Below are 22,610 nucleotides of genomic sequence, written 5' to 3'. Positions count from 1 at the left end.
ACAGTACTGTTAGAGATACTGTTGGAGATGTTTTCAATTGAGAGGATGATCACAGAATATTCATCATTCCACTAGTAATGCTTTTGAAAGGCTTTTCACCATGCTTTAAAACACGTGCAGTTTTTTTTAAAGATCAAGACATTTCCCAAATGGGATCCATGTTGAAGTTCAAATATGTACAAATGTCTAAACAGAAAACATGACACATAATACTTCTTCTAAAGACTCCAGTCTGTCATATATGTCATTATAGAGACTGGATACCTCAAAACCCTACAATAATAATACGGTGTACAACAAAATTGCAGAATATTCAACATCACATCACCCAAGAGGGTACTGATCTTCAGGTGTGGATGGTGGGGTCTCCACTTAAATGGTCATTACTTTGAGATCATTCTGATTGAAACGTGCAAGGACTTATTATGGTTATTATATCATTGGTTTCAGCCCACAGGAAAATGCACTGTTTTACTGAACCATAGGCAATTTGGGATCAATTCCCTTTCACCTATAGATAAAATTAATCAGATAAAAAAATAGGATTACTACCCTACAGTCTGTTCGCATCAGATAACTAAGGCTGTCTATGGTCAGTAACTGGGACAGGAAACCTCCAAGAAAAATTAGGGTTCTGCCAAAAGCTGTGTTATTGTGATAGTGGCATTCTATCCTGTGAAACAGAACTGTAACCAATGCCTCAGTATGGTAACAGCCAAGACTGTTAGGAGGTGCTGGTCTTCAGATCAGAAATTAAACCGAGGTCCTGAATGCTTAGTCATTAAAAGTCCCATGGCACAATTTGGGAGATTAGGGGTGTTAATCCCATTGTCCTCTCCAGAATTGCTCGATTTAGCCTACGAACATTTCCCCCTTTACTCAACTGATGAAGTGATTTTTCGCTTCGCCATCTGATCTGCTGAGCAGAGCAGATGCTGCGTGTCATACTGTATAACTGGAGAATGAAGACGGTCCCTACATATACATAGAGTTTTGGGATCCTTTGGGATAAAACGTGCAATATTAGTTATCTGATGGCATGTTTTGATCAGTTCTTCATGGGAATGGGCAGGATAAAACCCATGAAAACAATTACCAAGAACTGTGCAGTCAGAAGACAAAACAATTAAAATAAAAATATATTACCTGTGGTCTGAGTCATGGATGGAGAATATTATCCCTGAAGTTAATGACTTCTGCTGGACTGACGCAAGGAATGTGAACTCACTTTTATTCCTAAAGAGCTGAACAATCTTCTCAGCAACATGCGGTGGAGCATGGACTTCTCTTTCTACATCTAGAAAATGTGCAAAAAGGGTAAGAAAACATTTAAAATCAACAGAATCTACAGTACATTCAATAAATGCAAAAAGTGTAGGCAACTGACTACTAGAATCTACTACTACAATCCTACTAGAAAACCATGTATCATCCTATCATAAAACATCATAATTGTTCAAATAAATTCACAGAACAGGTTGATAAAAATACATTTTTAAATTGGTTTAAAGATAGAATATGCTACAGCTACACTGCTATAATTGATTTCTTTTTAGTTTCCTTACTACATTATACACAAAAGCTTAATATATCCTCTCTTCTCTTTTTAAAAAGAGAATTACAAATTTGAATGGCATCCATCACACTCAAAAGCTTGGTTAAAAAAAACATACAGGGTCAGGAAAAAACGCATAAATGTGTGCCAATCATTCACATTCTTTAGCTCAAAAGACAATCTTCCCTACCCAGAAAACCTGCAACTCATAATGTTTCATAAACCTGCTGAAGATAAACCAGATGAGCTGGGAGTGTTGGAAAGCAACAGCTCTCTGGATCCACGGTAGAGTGCATTCTGCATTCAACTGCATGTTTCTTTAGCAATCAGACTGAGTTTGTCACAGAAAACTATAAGACAGAATGCCATTCTGCACTTGTTCCATTCAGTATGTTTTAAATATCCCTGGGGTTGCACAGCAAGCTCAAGAAAACACCAAAGAATGCCGCTGACCTGCTCTCCTGTATTATGTGAATATCTAACATTCATTATAATAATAAAATAAGTGGGTTTTGAGTTTTTCACCTGAAAATGAAAATCAAAGAATATATTTTTTCATTCATGATGCAGTAATTTTTAGGGCTTATGAAGAATACTGGTACAACAGGCTGCAATCTTCAATAGATCCACACAGCTGACACAGCACAGGGAAGCTATATCTAGCTCACTCCAAATTCTTCCAACAATGTGTCCCAAATGTCCCTGTATTGAACAGCTGTGGGGGAGAGGATAATTCAATCTCCAATACTTAAATCACTGAACTTTCACCTTTTGTCTGCTTCTAAAGGAAGCTATCTGTACATTAAAGTCTGTTTTTGAGCTTGCTTGCTGTCTCTCAAGGGGTAGATACAGAATTTCACCAGACTTCTCACTTCTGGCCTGACCTAAATTCAGATCACTGTAAATTATAACGCAACACATTTCTTCCAATAGAAAGATGACATGAGTATTCTTTGAATCGCTTGGCAAATGTTATTTGTTATACATCTTAGAATGCATGGTGTATGAGCGGTCATTTGAGGTCAAATTAAAGACTTGAAAGAACAATGCATAGTGAACTGGCTATAAACATTGGTGATTATCTGTTTTATTTCTCTTTACACATGCTAAAAGACATTATCAAGGAAATAACCACATTACATTAAAAAATAAATTTTCATCTTGTAGTTATTTTCAGCTCTCCCTCTGTAAAGAAGGATTTCCAGACAAATTGCAATAATGATTATTGCAACAATATGTAATTTCTGATCTGACTAACAGGAAATTTGTGACGGTGTGAGACATGTTAATTATATCTCATTAAGCCTAACCATCATTGTACAGCAGTTCATCAGGTTTAGCTCAAGGAAAGTGAGTGAATTTGTAGAGGTATCTTTATAAAGCTTTCAAAATAAGAGGCTGTACCGCAGAGTAAATGGACAGGCATCTGTTCTGCTTGTCTGCTTAAAAACATATTGCTGCTCACATTAAGTAAGCCTGTTACTCCACACTCAACAAGACAAAGAAACACGTGAAGCTCATGCTGAAAAGACACCACTGTCAGCAGGAAATGTCTTCACAGACAGAATACATCCAAGCAGCCGCTGGAGAGGTTCTGCCTGATGCCTCCTTCCAGTGCCTTTACACCTAGCCTTCTCAGTTGAACTCCTCTTCTAATGTATAACTTGTGACATTATTATTTTTTAGCAATTATAAAGAAATGTATTCCAATACCACAAAAACCAGAACACAGTTGTCTTATAAGAACAATGTCCAAATGTATCAAAATTGTACTTTTACCTCAGCACCAGAAAAATGGTAACATTATGAGGTGCAAAAACTACAAAATAAGTACAGCACTTTCCTTTCCCTTTTTATTTTGGCCACTGACCACAGCGTAGCATAAGTTAGAAATTATTGTTCAGCAAATAAAATTGACGACCACTGCTCCAAACCAATGGTCTATATTGGTCATTATAGGAAGTTATATATTAAATTGTTTTTCCAATACATATTAATGTAACATCGCTTGTTGATTACAGACGTACTCCTCCTGGACGTTTACATAAAGAACTTAAATATTAAGGGTTAAAAAGATGTATTCTAGCACTCATATGCACTATCATACATATTGGCCTCTGCAGACCTGACTGACAGAAGTGAAAAATCTGAATCCACAGAAGAGTCTGGTACACAATGTTAGTAATGCTGAATTGTTTGGCTAACACAGGTAATTTAGTTAGTGGAAAATGTGAACTACCATTGATTAAATCAACCTTGCTTTTTAATAAGTTGTGTTCACAAGGTGTGCAAGGCTAACCACCTGAAAAAAGGGAGATTTGCACACCCTGGTATTTCAGGGAGATTCATTAAATACAGCCCCTGGCAATCTTCACAACCTTACAAGCTAACGACCACTGCATCAGACCATGACAAGAACGCAGAGCCTATTCCATGTTCAATAATGCCCTCTCTTTGAACACTTATTTCCCTGTTCCAAGAGGAGCTTTTTATATCACAGCATACTCCCACAATCACTACTAAATTAGAAAATTAATTATATCATGTTTGGCTCAGACACAGTGTGAAAGGTAAACCTTATAAACATTATTTTCAGAAACAGCAAACTGTAGAAAAGAAAGTGCTTATTTTTTTTAGCTTTATATCTCAAGGATACTACTACCTGCTCTAATTTTTACTACGGTGATCAACATTTTCCATCCTTTTAGGCGATACACTTATCCCGATTATACTCTCATTTCCATTTAAATGAATATTATATGCTGCAATGTTCTTCTCATACAAAAACATTATGACCCAATTTTACTCAAGTCTATTATTGTTATAGATCATCCAAATATTACAAGATCTTTGTAAAGGCTTTAGTCGTGCAAGGGAAATACCTTATGTTCCAATGGGAAACGCCTTTTCATGAGATTTATCAGTGGGCATTGGTGACAACAATGCTACAGAGCATCCTGAGGCCCACAGACCTTCCCCTTCACAGTGAAGCAGTTTATTAAATGGACCCTTGGGTTCTGCTCTAATTTCCTCAAAACGCACAACCACCAGACTAGCAAATGGAAGTAAATCAGGACAACCAGGTGTCTGTCCATTTGCATTTCGAAAGCACTCTCTGTGTAGGCTAGTGTAGCCTAATTATGAAACTGGCCTGTATCATAATTGGCCACAGGCTGCAAATCCCCTAAATAAGTCCACATCAGTAAATACCCAGGGCAATTATGCAGTAGGAATTTCCATGAAGCATGAGTTCCACCATTAACCAATACAACAATTACTTACACTTACTGTGCAATGAAATCTATTTCTCAGGCCATGCAACAATCTCATAGCAGATTTAGAGCATAAATTGAAAGTGTAGTGCACAACAGCTCCTAATAATGGCAAACTTGTCAGCAGACCACTGGGATTTGGTCAAGTCATTATAATTAAAAGGACGCCGATTCAATTTTTCAATAGCAAAGCCTTTTTTTAATTAATGGAATTCTATAGCACACATGCTACCCTTTGTCAGGTCAGCAATAGGCACTTCAACATCACAGGAGTTTTTAAAGCGCTTTTTTCATTTGTTACTTAACTGCACTGAGCCATTGCCAGCTGTTTCTTTTAAGTACTTAAATTTAACAACAAGCCCATGGTCAAAAAAAAAACTTCAACCAGCCCATCAGTCACAAACAACAAACTCAATACTTCAGCATCTTCCTATGCGATACAATCAAAAAGCCCGTGTTGAACAACAATCCATCATCAACTTCCTGGTCTGAAACTTTGTTTGGTAAATGTGTGACAATTGCAATGTCTGACATTGGAGCAAGTTATTATACAGTACATAACATAACTAAGAAAATACATTTATCAAACTGTAACATTCTGTCAGCGCTTTCACACCAAGGTCATTAAACACGATTTTTTCCACAGGAATTCCTGACAATATCCTGATTTTTAGTTGGGAAATAACATACATGTACTGTATTTGATTGTTTTCCCATGGAGTCCCTATCTATATACCTTAAAGACAAAACAGGCATCTATTTGTAACATAACTGTCACACAGTCCTACTAAATGAGAAGAATACCAGGATCAAAGACCACTTATTTCTGAAAACATTTATCACTTGCCTTTGTGATGCATGCAAATATCTATAATGCTTTTTCTCTTTGGAAGATCATTTATGCATGTCTTTTGTTCCATGCAGTAATCAAATCAAGGTTGACAGAAACAGTAATCCAAGATCAGACTTTGTTAAACTACATTTTGGCTCAATGCGAATCCAATCTGAGGCTTACAACATTTCTAGCATGAACTGATAATCGGCACTCGCATGCTCTGCATCTTCTGTGTACACATTTTATTGAGTTTACAGCTCAAGGGAAAAGGTTTCCAGTTTAAATTATGCTAATTTGCGGCGAGTTCTTTTCCTTCAGCTTTTGACATTTCCTTGAGATGCAGCTGCATAGTGCATAAGATCAGCACGTCATACTCAAAGGATTCACACTCCTGCCTCCTACAGAGTTTATATCTCATTTTAATTATTGTTTCACTTTAATGGGTTTTCATTAAATTAGGAGGCATGGTAATAACTAGGGCGAATGTGTCATCCCTCCACAATTTGAACAGTCAATAAAATGTGTCTTGACAAAATGTAATCGTTTTACAGTATCTTAACAACCCAACAGTGATTCTAAAAAACCATCAGAATCAAGAGGAAATCAAGTACAGAGAACTTATGCTTTCCAAACTCCACCTTCTTCTGGGCCATGTTACATTTCTCTGAAAACGAATTAGTTCTTAATTTATAAGCAATATAATTGCATGTTTTGGCAGATTCAGGTATTATAACCTTTGGGTAGCCAATGTTACCCAAAACCATTTAATCACTGCACTTTAATAAATAATCCCTTACGTGACACTCTCAGTTCTTTTCACATTTGAAAACTGCATATTTGTTATTAAGAAACGGGGCAACTTTTTTTTTTACTAATCATGCAGGCCATGCGTACTTTTTTTCCCCAACCACCTTCCATCAGGCACCTGTTCTGTCAAGCACATAGCTGCACTGCACACACAGATCCACTGATCCTGCAGGCCTACACCTTTCAATTTCAGAGGGTGAGCTCACCTTAACAGACCTACATCACATGACACACATGCTGAACATTACGAAATGGGAATTTTCTAGCATGGTTTTCCCCCCACAAACAGCACACAAAGTCTCATCAGTTTTTCAGAGACACGACAAAAGAAGAAAAACTGCTGCCATCTTTATATTTTAAAACGAGAGTTCAGATAATGTTTTTCAGAAGAACAGTTCTTAACTGTTAGTTTCTGTTGGCTGTTTCCTTACAAGTGTCACAAAAACAACCACGCTCAGCCCCTGGGGAATATAAAGCACCGTGCTCACATCACTATTTCTGACACAGTTTTACTGAAAAACTCAATTTCCTTGGAAACACACAACTGTGTTTTTGCATCTAAGATATGAGATTTACCAATTTAATTTAGGGGAGAAGCGTCAATGCCCATCCTCTTTTGAATAAACATTTGAGCTGTTGGTCTTTTCTCTTTCCTCCACTAACCTGTAGGCAATGTATTCCTCTTTTCAGCTGTAGAACATTTACTTGCTCACATTACACAAAATGTCTTAGGACTGACAGGTTGTCAGCTCTTTACTTGACAGAAGTGCAAAAACAGGGTGTTTCACTAAATTGCATTCCAAATGTATTCAGGATAATCTTGGTTCTTGCTCTAGTACAACAACAAAAAAAATCAAACCTGATGGGGCTTCACATGATCAGTTTACAATCCGAGAATGTCACAACAAAATACATTTCTCTTTTTAAAGGGTAACACCAAGAAGGCTATATTCACCTTTAAAAAGAAACAAATCACCTTTTATATAAAAATTAATTTTAAAAAATCAGAGAACTGATAGAGATAACACATACTGTGCACAACATAAGCACCATTGGAACTGATGGTTTTTGGACGATGTATTAAAGCAAAACAGCAGTTGTTGTAATTGGAATTTTAAATACACCTCAAGCACAATACAACATTTAAGTTGCAATAGGCTTTGAATTACATGCCTAATGTCCATACAGAGAAGGCAGCTACTTCTATTATCTTCTAGTAATGGACCTGAAATTGGCTATTTGCTCAGTGACATATAAACTTTGAGGAATGTAATCATTAGAATGACTGAAAATTAAAATGAAAAACAGTATTCCAAAAATAAAAGACAAACACTGTGCCTGCAAAATTCAAGATTAAAAAAATCTATTTATGCAAAACTTCCAAAAGGGAAAAAAATGAATGCAGTCTCTAATACAAATAAAACACAATGCGCATGTGAAGACTGCACAGATGGCTGGTTTATAATTTATGCCTGTTTATATGTTTAAAATATGAATGAATGATATAATTACAGGGTTTCTCAAAAAGAATATTCTATGTGTCACAAAATTGCTTAATTTAAAAGTTAAGGGTTTTGAATTAAAGGTGCACAATGAAAATTTGAAGAGCTATGTTCTATTTCTAGATGTTATATGTTAATGAAATTGTATGGCTCATTAGGTAATTAGTGTATGAGTTATTAAATATGAGGGAAACATTAACCCTGATGGTCTTAAGGTGGTGTTTATCACTAGTTTTGCAACAAAGCATGAAAAATATATAAACCAGGGTGAGCTACAAGTCCGGTAAAGGCTGGATGATTGGTGGGATTTTAAAATAAGTACTCTATTTTGGGGGAAAATGCAGTACAATAACAAAATCATGGATTTTCACTGTCTTTTGCTAGTAGGAAATACAAGCATGAAGACAAAAAGGAGATACAGGGTTAACATTCTCTGAAGGTGTGTAATAATATAGAATCAAATAAACATATACTTTAAAGGTGTGTCAACAATATTTTTTACCTTAATTACCAAACTTACTGAAATAATAAAGCAACATGAATAAATTTATGTAATTCATAAATAATATGAATCGAAGTGATAATTCACCCAAAAGACTCCTACTGCATAAATATTATTTACAAATTTATTCATAGTATGATTTTCTTTAGCCCTGATATAATTTTATTTCCTGCAAAGCATAGTGAATAGCTTAGTTTTACAGATTGCTTTATATGAAACCCACTTCTGATGTCTTCACATTTTGATGAGATTATCAAGCAATATCAAACACATGGCTGATGTGCTGACCTGATAATCACAACACTCTTTAATTCAATACCAGCTGATTACAGAAGACAGTGGTCATTTATTTACATGAATATATGCAGCAGCTTGACAATCATATTTCAGTTGTACCTGATCCCCAGCAGAGACATCATACAAAATTAATTATTGAAGAATATTACACTGACATGTATTTATTTGCATACCAGTTCATAACAGGAATGTACCAGTATGAATGCAGATCCTGGAGGGTATGTTTTTGATATAAAGCTTAAACAATAGTGTATAAGACAGTGGAAAAATAACTCACTTGTAAACATAAAATAATTTGTTCATTTTTGATGACTGAAAGTAGAGCTAAAAAAGCAATATTAAAGATTCTGGAGCTTTCTATGACTAGCTATGTAGAGGAAATTATTCTTCCCCCACTGGTCCACTAAACGTGTCGGATTTATACTCTACAGGTCCAGGTGAGTTTTTCACTAGCTGTTTTGAAAGTCAAGCAACAGCCAAACACTGAAACTACCTGGTACAGGCTAAGAAGAAAGCAGGTCAGAAGAGACTATATTAATGACTTTTGTCATCACTTGAAATAATGCTTGAAAACAGAATAAGATAGTCTCTGGTAGTGTTGTAATAGAAAGAAAAGTTGAGCCCAAGTCTTCTGAAGTGCAGGCTCATATTACAATTATCTGGGAAGAAACCTAAGACCACCGTTAAATTAAAACCACTTTTATTTATTTTGTTTATTTTGCAAATAAAATATTGACAAGTGCATTTCTCGTGAATTGCCAGTTGTTGAATTCTTCGATAAATGCGATATCCTGAATCACATCTAGAACAATACGGACCAAAAATATCCCATCTAGACCAGTCAACCCTGGGCACGTACTGTACAGGGGGATATCAGATCGGCCAAGGTATGCCAGTGCAAAGTGGGTGTTAGATTCTTGTCCTACCAAGGTCCATTACAAGTGTTAAAAGATGAGGGGGTATTTTAAGCTGGTTAAGACAATTTGAGTAAATTTGGAATAAAGATATTAAAACAGTGGGTGGCACAGAGGCAGTGTGGTTAGTATTGCTGCCTTATAGCACTGGGGCCCTGGGGTGCTATCTGCATGGAGTTTGTATGGGTTTCGTCTGAGTGCTCTGGTTTCCTCTCACAAGGACATACTGGTATGTTATCTGGCTTCTCGGGAAAATTGGCCTGGTGCGAGTGTGTGTGTCTGTGTGTGCCCTGTGATGGACTGACGTCCCATCCAAGGTGTATCCTGCCTTCCTCACTTTGCTTGCTGGGATAGGCTCTGGCTCCCTATATTGGATAAGCAAATAGATGGATTTATTAAAGCAGTATAGAAAATTGCTCTTCTGCTTTAGAATTACAATTTATATGTTCAGACACCTGAAAATGCTTTACACTGTGAATCTTATTTGTTTCTCATTTATAATAGACTGAATAATTCTGATCTTCAAAAGACTAAAAACAGCTCAGGATAAAAACATATGAAGACAACAGTAAATGTAACTTAGCCAGTATGAATACAGAGGGACACCCACACAGTTAGTCATGTGTGGGGTTGTTCAAGGTCAGTATCTGAAGCTGATGACAGCTAATTGAGGGGGTGTATTCCATGAAGAGACATGCACAGGCTGTAGGAGGTGAGAAGGACTGACTAGTCACTGCAGGCTAACCAGAGCAGGTTGTTCCAGAAGTCCTTTACAAATATGAATTCCCATATAAACCTACCCATCCAGCCATCTCATCCATTCCAAAGCATTCATAAATCTAAGTGCACACATATAGAACTATTGTCCATTCCGGGCATTTACGGTATAGAAACCTAACATAACAACGATAAAGAGAGAACAGATATACTGAACTCGATACTAGTGTACCCATAAGAAACTTAAGAAAGATTCGAGGCAAGTTGGAGCCTATCCTGGAATCATGAGGCCAGAGGATATATGGCTATGCCCTATCCTGGACTGTCTGTTGAGTGCCAAAGAGAAAGGAACAATTCAGAAAAGATCAACATGCCTGAACACCACATCCTGGGATGGTGGAGGGACACTGGAGCAGCTGGTGAAAAACTACATAAAAAGACAGCGAGAATATTGTAGCAGATCCTCCTCTAAGGTAGCATGGGCACAGAGGATTCATGTACATTAACCATATTTTCTCTAATGTATGGGATGCTCCTACTGAGAGAAGGTCAAAAAACCTGATGTTCTAGCCCTTCAATCCTTAAGCTTGGCCATTAGCCTTAGCAGTTCCACTTCCCCACACAAGTTCTTCCATTAATTTCTCTTAATCAGCTGAGGATACTGTCTGGCCTGAGGTCGAGACTTAACTGTATAATCTTTCAACGATCTAATACAGCAACTTGCAATGCGTTTAGTTTCCCTAAATATTCAAACAGGTCTTAGTAATCTCTCCGAAGGACCTCGAGTTGTCTCACCTGACACTTTACAAATCAAACTACCTGGGAGTAGATGCTCTCCGTATTGTTCCATTCGTTTATACAGAGAGAGAAATCAACTGCAACACCTAAAGTGAGCTTTCTCGGACAGCGGAATGTCTGGAATACATTCTCTGGTCTTTGGAGTGGTTTGACGCCACTTCCAGGGGTCGGATCCGAGTTCACCAGACCAGATTCTTCTACCAAGCCAGGTTCTGAACCCAGGACCCTGGAATAATGAGGCCGTGGTGCTTCAGGAAGGCGTTTCCTTACTGTGTATGAATTAGTCTACAAGTCGCCAATACCCATAGAGAGACGATTACAGCATGGTAACTTCTTATTGATCCTAATCTCAAACAGCAAAACTATCTGATTTACTGTGAAAGATGAGGGCAGAATCCCAGGTTCTATGCAACAATAACAAAAACAAATTTTCTTTTCAGAAAAAACTATTATTGACAGTTACCTGGCTGCCAATGACGTAGAGGATTAAGGTTATACAACATAAGTGTTGTAATCTACACATTTTTAAATCTTTAGTACATATTAGGTACTCTACATGGTAGATTTTTTCCACAACACACCCATAAAATGAAGAGAACACAGGCAACACCAATAGACACACCTCTTTAACATCACTATGAGATATTTAGGTCATGTAAAACATTTCAACTGGGAAATTGGACTATGCCCAACAGACAAAAGGTACCAGGCTACTCTACAGAAAGATATCCCAAAGATAACCTTTCAATGATTCCTCAAAGTAAAAATATTAAAGGAGCATTTCCTCCAGGAGGATTTCCTCTTCCTGGAAAAAAATGATCATGACTGAATCTTTAAAATGATTGCTGATAAAGTAAATGAGTTCAATGTTCAATCTAAAGATTGTTATCCAGCTAAGATAAAGAAACTAGTGTGGCAAAACAGCAGAAGTGATGCAATGTCTGAATATGGTTTTTGATATAGGCAATTGTTGATATTAATCACTTACTACATCCTAAATGCAGTACCATATGGTTTATTATATTCTTTGTAATCAACACTCCTCCTTAAAGGAGATATGGAAAGCAAAGAACTCTGTGGAAGACCTGAAATAACATTCACAGATGGAAGGAAACCTTCCGACAGAAGCTTCCCCATCTTCACTTATCACACAGTTCAACAAATGTAGCACTTATCCTTTCCTTTTCAAGAGGGGCTATGGAAACATTTCTTCCTGGAAAAAAAAAACTGTTGTCCTTCTGTAATAAAGAATTAATACCATGTAAATATTTTTTATGATTATTGCACGGTGATGTGAGAGAGCGCAGCTTCACATCCTCTGCTAGAACAGCCCACAACTCATGAATAAAATATGAAAAGTTTGATAGCCTCCATTGCAGAGGGTTCAGTGACAGCCAGCGTGCCTTGGATGCTAATAGCCTCCTCACACTCCCTCCTGAGCTGTCAGTTCCTGTATTTGGAATGGGCTTTCACTTGAACATTTGTGCCACATGTGTCCCCACAGCGCTGTGCTTTTGGCTAGAGCAGTAACACTACAGCACGATACTTCATGAAACAGTTACTGAAAACAGCAAAGAAGTAAAACAGCAGCATTTAAGACGATTTCTCCGACATCACAAATTATCCACGAGACAAATCCTGGTTTAAGTATTTAGGATTGTCCCATCCTGATTTAGTATGGCTGTGCACGCGGGTTTGCCTATTAATATAAGGACACAATTTGAAAAAAATATATACCCACAAAGACAGTAAATCATGTACAAATTATTCATGAAGAGGATGTCCATGTAATGTAAATCACTTTTTATTACAAACCAACTGGTATCATCTTCTAAATATAAATAAGTTGGTACTCGTATTAAGGAGAGAGTTGTCTGGAACAAGCCAGGATGCTGGAACTGATCTGTTTCATAAATAAAGGATAAGATCTTCAATTAGCTGCCTCAAATGGGCTAGAGGGCCAAATGGTTTCCTTGCATTTGGACCCTTTCTTATGTTCTTTCACCCCATGTCAAGAATAGTACTGTAAATCAAAATAGAATAGGAGTCAATGGGAAGTCCTCACATAAATAGAAAAACAAATGTGTGTATGTGACTCCCACACTCTAGGTAAAAGCTCTAAATTAATACTGTACAAGCAGTTGAATGGCCTTTTTAATAACAAGAAACAAATATGCATCACCTTAAATATACATCCCATAACACTCTATTATAAGGTTTTGCTTAGCACAAGGGCTAATAATGAGGGTCACAGAGGGGGTCTCCAGTATTGGCTAAGCTTCACTGTCTGCAAAACTAATCAAAAGCTCTAAAATCCAAAGCCCAAAAGAAAAAGAAATTCTGAACAGTATCTTTAAAACAAGGACAACGAGAAAATCAATAAGAGAAGACCTGAAAAGTAGGAATAATAATCTTAACTGAAGCATTATTTGCATCAATTTGCCTCTAGCAATCCTTCAAGGGGCACTATCAGCAGTGAAATTATCCCCTTTGGGTTTATATTTCACCTGGAGGTTAGCCAAGCTCCTTCACCGTGTGAATTCCAAAAACGGTCAAACTTTCAGAAAATAATCTCAGAGCCAAGCTATACAACAGCCTTAAATTATTCTCACCTTAATTGGTTTTTTTTCCCCAAAACAAGCCATCAAAATAGCCATGTTTCTGGTTAATGAGATTTTAGGTCAGTACAGAGCAGTGAAAGACTGGAGGAGAAATGTTCTCCAATACAGTGTAAGAGTTGTGATTTTCAGACAGGATCCCACAAGGTTTGTGAAAGACCTATGGGTACCAGAGGGACTGTTCAAATGAGAATTTTAATGCATTTCCTTCCTATTAAGTGTACCTGAGATTTTACCATTTTCCTGCACATCACAAAATCATCCATTTTGTACCAGTATGCACTTATGCTGTTTATTAATCACTCACAAGTGCTATTTATAACTCATGTTATTGCTCCCAGCACAAAGCATTTCTTCAGGGAATTGGTGGTAAATATTGTCCAAATGAGAGAAAAAAACAAGCTGCATTTTCTTCACTAAGCTGTTAGTTACAATAAATATCTTTTTTTTAATATTTATTATATAATACACATTAAGATAGAGAGGTTTATTGCATGCATTTTAATGATTATGAATTATTTCTTTTTGTGATTGCAATATTTTATGCTAAACAGAACATTAAACCTTACTAATCAATATCTTAACATGCAAAATGGTATTATTAGCAGTTCATGAACATTTTAAATTTTACAAGATTATTTCATCAAATCTTTTTCCTTTTTAAATTTCTTTTCAAGGCGAATGGCTGACTTGACAACACCTACACTCAAATCACGACACTTTGCTGTCGTTCCTTCAAAGGATTGGGGGAGGGCTCAAGAATTATGCACAGATCTGAATAAAACTAACAAGTGGCTGACAACTTGTCAAAGAAAAAGAAAGCAATTCCAGTCACCCGTGTCCAGGAAATATTTTTTCTAAGCTAATTTAACAGATTCTTCTCTTTCCTAAAGTGACAGAAAAAAAAATGAATTGAAACATATTCATGCCCCCAAATGTATCTATACACTATTAAAACCGGTCATTTTTGTAGCTCTTGCAAGACAATATGTGGTCTGCAGCTACATTGCACAAAATAAACAGATCTATAGAGGAACCAGAGCAGGATTTAGAAACATATAGATTCTGTAACTGGGTACTACAATGGCATGATACTCAGTATTGCTGTCTCACAGCTCCAGGGTACAGGGTTTGATTCCTGTCTCGGGCACCTGTCTGCACCGGTCTGTGCAGATTGCATTGGTATCGTTTTTTTGTCAAATGAAAAGACAAAACATCCTCCGTAGCGTGAACTGCCAAGTCACCTACCTCTTTTCAAACTTAAAGGGCCGATGCATCTTTCAGAGACAGCACTGCCTATTCACAGGTGGCTGGCAAGCCACAGGAGAACTCGCTGTTGTGAAGCGAGCCTAGAATAACCCGCATGACAACCGTTTGCCCCACCCTGGTGGCACTCAGTTCACAATGCACTGCTCCAGGAATCCCTGCCACAGTCCAGTAATGGCACAGCCCTGATTCCAATCTGCACCCTTTAGGGCAGGAGACTCCAACACTTAATATTACTTACAAAGTTGGACAAATCATTAATTTATCAAGAGAAAGGTTTGTTCATTTGATTTATTTAGAGATAATCTATGAGAAATACTGTATATGAATACCCTTCAATGCTCAACTTCAGGAGTTTCCTTAATATAATTTAAATAATCAATAACTTGCAATTCCTCACACCTCCCAAAAACATGCTGACTAGGTAAATGGCATTTCTAAATTGGCTTGCGTATGTGCATGTGACCCTGTGATGTACTGGTGTGCAATCCCACCTTGTTCTTTAAGATAAGATCAGATAAGATCACTTTATTGGCCATATACAATTTCTTGCATTAGGAATTTGTCTTTTCTCATACCCCAACTTGCTCTCCATGAGACACACAGACAGGGAGAGAAGTTTTGGGGTCAGAGCGCAGGGTCAGCCATTGTACAGCGCCCCTGGAGCAGTTGGGGTTAAGGGCCTTGCTCAGGAGCCCAACAGAGTAGGATTCCTCTGCCGGCCCTGGGATTTGAACCGGCAACCTTCCAGCCACAGGCGCAGATCCTTTATGCTCTGCCTTTATGCATCCCGGATAGGCTCTGGGGTGCTCCAATCATAACCAGGATTAAGGCTCTTCCAGATAATGGAAGGACGGTGGAATGGTAAACAGTAAGGAAAGTTTTTAGCACGTTGGATAAAAGCATATTTTTATATATCTCCCAGTAACTTTGTGATGCTGTTAGTTTATAACATCCTGCTGCTGTTGGTATGCATAATGTGAACAAAGAATAACAAAAGGTCAGACACGATTGATTTTGCTGTATTTTCCCCTCGTGCTATCACATAGAGGAAGGACATGCAGCAGTGCACTGCAATCTCAAAAATGACCATATTTCAGGAATTCCATTATTCCCACAAATGTTTGTAGACTCAGAATGCTTATATGATCTGTACCTTCAGTTGCAAGAAAAAATACATTAAGCCGCAAACTTAATTCATGAAGCACAGAATCACCTGTCAGCAAAGCATGTTTTCAGATAAACCAGAATGCAAAATCAATTCAAGGAGTGAAAAAAAGTGTAATGACTGATGTGAATTTGAATGTGATTGGAAGACAACTGAGCTCTGTACAGAAAATACTGAGTATTGCTGAGCAGTCATGCACCTAAACTTAAGAACACAGATCTAAAGACTCTCATCTGCATCATAACTTCCCAGTGAAAGGTTTCTCAGTACATTAAATCACTAGTTTTGTTTAATTTGCTATACACAGCAGTCATACCATCTTGTAATCGTCTTTTAATAAGCAGCAAACTATTCATATTTAAAAAGTCATAAATAATATCTGCAATTAATAATTTATCCAAATCCTGAATTCAGTTTTTTTTATTGGGTAAAAAACGCCTGTGTGATATTTTTTTCCTCTGACAAATATCTTTCATAATTAATTAACTCACTTGGACCATTCACTTAGAATACAGACAAAGCAAATGCTACCAATTACAAGGCTTCAATTCAAAGCAATCTGAAGACATCATTACCCCAGCACAAATACAAATATTTCTCACTTTTGATCTGATTTATGGATAAAAATATCCACCCACAAGTCCTTGAGTATGAGCACTAATTTTACATGAAATATTCATGATGTTACCATATCAGTCATACATTTTAAGTATACATGAAGCAGAAAATGAGAAAGCAGCAGCTGTAAGGGACACATTAAATGTGAAGTAATTATCAGACAGTACTCCTGGGACTTTTCTTGGTTGAACACCAAAAATAAGACCACCTTCAGAAGGCAGATTGGCTGCCCCTGCTTACCGCTGGGCAAAGCAAAGCAGAACTAACAGGATCCTTAATCTCAAATATCATAACCCACAGCATGCCTGGTATATTCCTTCCATGAATCTTTAATCACAGTAAGGAGAAATACCAAATCTATCGCAGCTAAAAACAAAATACTCCGAAGTATCTGCAAAGAGGTAAAAAAAATGTACAAACTTGCCATCTTAGTTTTCTGTCTAGTCTGTAACCTAACTTTCTTCTCTATGGCAGGATTCATTTGCAGAAGAAAACATCTCTCTGAGGTAGTTGGCTAGAAATGCTATCTTAATTACGGTGTTTAAAGCCGTTTTATGAGGTAAATTAATGCCATAAATCATACTCCCAATAATTCCGTAATTAATTTCTGTCCTACACTAAATCTGGATTCAATCCAACTATCAGCGGCATGAAAAAAAAAACATTAACAAGAAATTCTCTTGGTGCTGTTCAAGTTTATGTGGCATCACACTGCCACTATTGCTCTGAATTTTTAGGATTCCATCAGCGTAAAGCACATGAAAGAAGGGACAATCAACGTTGATACTGTCATGCAGCGCACTGCTTTTGTGTGCAGCTGATCCAATGTGACCTTTTGATTACTCAATAAGAAGAAGGTTTGAAAATAAAGCAGTTTGTTGCGTACAACGTCTGTTCCAAAGAGCTGCAAAATTCAGATTTTCGCTGTGATTTATACAATACTGGAACTTTAACGGAAAGTCGATCTTTGGTCCCCTGGAGGGCGTATTTTATTTTCTCATTTACAAAATATCACCACCCCCCATAAAAGACGACCCGCTTTCAGATATTACAAAAGAGACAATAAAATATTCATTTTATTGTATTGTGCTCTATGCATAAAAATACATAGGCTACCATTACCTTTAAATAGGAACGCTTTGCTGTTGTTGTGCAGTCCTGGGACTTGAGTTATTCCAAAAGTTGCATTTGCGAAATCCAGCTCACTGATGATATCAATTTGCATATCAGGGTCGACTCCAAACCCTAGAACTGAAGAAACATGCGGTGTTAAATTAGAAATAGCCAACACAGGAAGCACACCGTGGAGGAAGGAACGGTTTTCATTAACGGTGGTTGCTCTATGTTTTACTCTATTTTATACTACATTCATATATCTCACATGGATAAATTATGTGTTAAAAAATCTAAAATGGTAATACCCTGTATCCAGAAAGGGATTTATTTATTGGTCCTATGGTTCTACAAAGCTGGCGTTGTGCGAAATAATTCCCTTGCGCACTTGTTAAAAAAAGTCAATAGGGAACAGAAATGTTACAATGAGTTCTTTAGGTCTGCAGTGGGGTTTGCATCTACGAACAATTTATCTAAGATTTCTACATCGAAAAATCACTAATAATTACATTTCCCTATAAATAATGTATGTATGTACAGTATGCGTCTTTCATTGCGCACGAACTTTTGTTCGGAGGAAATAATCACATTTCTAAAATTTCCCGTCATAGCGATTACAACTTATGTTTAGCAGTGCATGTTTCGTTAAAATTAACATAATTCGCTCTTCAGATTCAGTTTATGTTGAATATAACGTAACGTCCCTTTATGTGTTAAAACACAAAATCTAGCCCAATAAGTGCTCCCCAAACACGGAGTGTTTTCAAGACGCAATAGGTACCTTACTTTCCCCATGAGGTTTTAATACAGACAATTTAATATATAAGCCTAGCTGAGGCAGAAGAAATATCCAATAATTCGTTAAATTGTTGCGGTTTTGTTTCTTTTTTTCAGACCTAGCAACACTGTTGAAGTTTTGTTAAAGATGCAAACAAATAATATTGTATGACCTAGAAGCGTGGCGAACGCCACAGCTTCAGTAGGGAGACACAAAAAGGATACAGGTTTATAGCACACACGAAAGAAAAAAAAAATCTATGCAAACAAGAAATTCCTCCTTCACAGAACAAATCCCCGTTAGACATCACGCCTTCAATATTCTAAACCGCCTGGTAACATCTTCTGTATTGTTTTTTTTTTCTTCCAAAAATACCTACCTGGTTTTACAGCAAGCAGAACGGGTAAAATCGCCACGAAAACATCCATTTGTATGCACTGCGTATAACTATGTACAGTTCCTTTAAGATACCCAAAAGATGCAGGTTTCCACAGAAATCCAAACTTGACCTGCTCCGTGTACGTCTTGAAAACTGTGTTAGCTCCACCGGTGTTGGATGTAGCTGACTGGAATAGTCCAACTTAGCGAAACAGGGGACCCGTCAGCATCCTAGTTACTGAGCCGTAATTGACCTATAAACCTCATAAAGGCTTGTGCTGGGGGATTTAGGAGCTGCAGCTGTAGATGAATATTGCAGCTCCTTTTGCTTTCTTTACTACGGAGCCAACGGCTGCCGTTTGATTTTTAACTTTGTGTTTTTTCATTGCCAGCCTTCCCCTGCAGATAAAATAGAAAACCCCAGTTCAGTGATCAGATGTAGCGAAGGGTGATAAAAAGGAAGATTTCCAGCAAAAGGTGTGAGAGCAAAAATCGCAATAATAATTAAAACTGATTGTCGCGTTAGACAATTGGATCGGGTTTTGCAGGTGTTTGATTTCACTTCAGATTTACGAAAGCAAACGCAATCAGTGAACAAGCTTTGTATGCAAGTTTAATATTTCGTGTTCCCCCAAACTTTTTTTGGGGGGGGGGAGTTTGCTGGGCCAAATAGCCTCCTCTATTCTGTAACCTTTCCTAGGTACTTAAGGGGCAGATCAACACTGGTAAGTGTTCACTCGCCACCTTCCACGCTATACCCATCCTCTCTGAGGAATTTAGGGTATTTATAAGCGAAGGAATACAATCAGATTGCTCCAGGGAGATGTGCTCTTGTGGTCATCAGTTATCATGCATTACCCTCGCACAGCAGAGCTCCCCCGAATGTCGTGTTGTCTGGGGAAAAAAGCAACAACGCAGCATCGACGTTTAAAACATTGACATTTATTTAATGATTTTAGAAGTTATACATTATAGGATAAACTCTAATTTTTCACATCATAATATTGGCAAAGATATAATACATAAATTGCATTTGTATACATAAATACAAAAATCTGAGGTAGGGCCTCAAGAATTAATGACATTTCAAAATAAATAATGCATTTCTCATGTAATATATGATATTTCTGGCACAAGATTCAAAACTTAATATTTATATATTTATACTCTGTATGGCAAATAAACATATTTCATGACCTGAATGAGGTACATATCTATATCCATAGGCAGCAGTACCTCACATAGAACGCACATAAATATGACATTACGCAAGTAATTAGGAATTAAACCTATACAGTGATAGGTCCACAATAAAGTGCCAAAAAGACACAACATACACTAGATAAGAGATTCAATATATATGGCAGACTATAGGCTACTCTGTATCTATTATTCAATTACATACAATATTCTAAAATCAGAAGACATCTATAAGGCCAATGGCTACCTGAAAATGTCTTGTAACATGATGGCAAAGATTAATGCACACAAATGAAATATGACTGGCAGTTTCTCAGTCTTTCAAATATTTTTTTTTCCTTGTTAACCCTTCATAAAGCTCTCCTTCTTTGGTTATCTACTGCCTAAAGTTGACTTGTAGGCATACGTAAAATGACATACTGTACAGTAAACAGAAATATCAGGTTAAAAGTTAACCTTCTCCACATGCCAAAACTCCAGAGAAGTGACAGCAAACTCTGTACCAGCAAGGAAATAGTGAAGACATGCAAGAGGAACTAATGGCTGATGGAGGGGGGTAAATGTACCTGCTGAAATACAAAATATGGCAAAGAATTAAAAATGTTTAGAAAACAGAAAAGGAACAGGAAATAATTCAGAGCAGGGACTGCAGTCTGTGATCTACACCCCACTGGGTTTTTATTATGAGAGAAACACTTTCGGTAGTTCAGAATTTATCACCCTATCTGTTACTATCCTCCCTTAGAAAACAATACCATTATTTTTATTCCTTTCTAGATGGAAAAAAGAAAAAAAATAGCCTGACATGTTTGTTTTTTTCATCATGAAGCAGGCTTCTGTGAATAACAAGAATAATTAAAGCAAACTAAAAAGGTCTTTATTTTCAATTAACTTCCATGCAGCTGCATAAAAGTCAGGCCTATCAAATCTATTCCATTAACTGTCAAAACTGGTGTGGAATTATTTTACTGGCCATGTGTCAATTTAAATACTTAAAGTTCTATAATGGAATAGATTAAAATACTTGAATGTTGATTAGCTCTGGTAAAAAATATAATTTTTAACCTTTTTAACCTTTGAAAAAAAGGGGTGCAAACAACAAAAAGAGAATATCCTGGGCTGTTTTTATACTAAGATTAAATAGTTTTATTGTATTATTGACTTGTATCGATTTACTTGTGCATGTTTGTCACAGAACATAAGAAATTTACCAAGTTATATCTACTGCAATGGTTGAAAAGCTTTAATAAGGAAAATATGATTCATCAACCCAACAGCAAGATACAGAGACATAACTGATTGGAATGTTTTATATTTGAGTGTGACTGCACAGCAGTAGCTGGTGTCTGTGTATACAGCTGACAGAAGCACTTATGGTGTTGAGATTCTGAGAGCTGGATCCAATAACATGAACCAGGCTTAATCCAGATGTTCTGTTACTCCAAAGAGCAGATAATGCAGAGCTCATGGTATCTTCAAAAAAAGCTGTCTTGTGTTCAACATGCATTGGTAGTATGGTAATGATTGGTAAAAAGGGAATCCTGCCTTAAACAATGAGTGATCAGAATCAATCTAAAATATGCATAGAAAAGAGCATTAAATGCACAATAAAATAAATCAGTGCATTTCCAGATGTACTAATAATTAATGAAAAATGTAAAAATAACAACAGAGTATTCATGAACCCAGCAGGAGCAAGGCACATCTACACACCCAAAGGAGAAACACTGAATTTATATGAAATGTTGTAAAAGCCACACTTCACTACAAATACGAAAGCAACAGGGAATATATTTTCTTGCTTTTTCCTCCCCATCTTCTTTACGAAGAGCAGAACATCTGTTCAGATGCAATGCTTTATACAACCAGTTTTTGATACTGTTATATCATACTGTTTAATTATTGTGGAATGCTTTTGTTCCGTTTCCTTGACAGGTTCTTCAGCTGTGAGGTTTAGAAATGTTATTTTAACTAACATTATTGTGTATCCACTAAACAACTTTAGCTTCAAGAGTAAAAAAGCATTTAAATCAAACGATGACTGGTTCCATTAAGAAGATAAGCATATAGGTAAAGGACATACAAGTTAGGTTTAGTTTCAACAGCACAACAAATGTGGTTATAAGTGGTTAACTACATATGCCTTGAAATTTCTGTTACAGCTTTTGGCATGAACATTAACCTGCTTATAATGAAAGCATTCTCGTAAACAAAATGACCATGATGGCTTCCAAAAGATAAGAGACTTTTCCCCCCAAACAGACCACAAGAA

The 22,610-nt window shown here is 36.9% G+C and overlaps 1 protein-coding gene across 1 annotated transcript in view; it reads right to left on the bottom strand.

Moving 5' to 3' along the window:
- The window catches only part of LOC148819555 (protein kinase C-binding protein NELL1-like), a 164,859-nt gene extending 145,655 nt beyond the window's left edge, over positions 1-19,204 (bottom strand). Inside the window, exons 1-3 of the mRNA XM_088934521.1 lie at positions 19,140-19,204; positions 17,992-18,120; positions 1,147-1,297 (exon numbers count right to left, since the gene is read on the bottom strand). Of these exons, the coding sequence (XP_088790647.1) occupies positions 1,147-1,297; positions 17,992-18,120; positions 19,140-19,188 (329 nt within the window). The 5' untranslated portion in view covers positions 19,189-19,204. The remainder of the gene's footprint in view (positions 1-1,146; positions 1,298-17,991; positions 18,121-19,139) is intronic.
- Positions 19,205-22,610: the final 3,406 nt, after the last annotated feature.

The sequence above is a fragment of the Atractosteus spatula genome, chromosome 16 (genome assembly GCF_055471065.1).
Source record: "Atractosteus spatula isolate fAtrSpa1 chromosome 16, fAtrSpa1.hap1, whole genome shotgun sequence".
NCBI classification, from domain to species: Eukaryota; Metazoa; Chordata; class Actinopteri; order Semionotiformes; family Lepisosteidae; genus Atractosteus; species Atractosteus spatula.
This window is presented reverse-complemented; position numbering and strand designations above follow the sequence as displayed.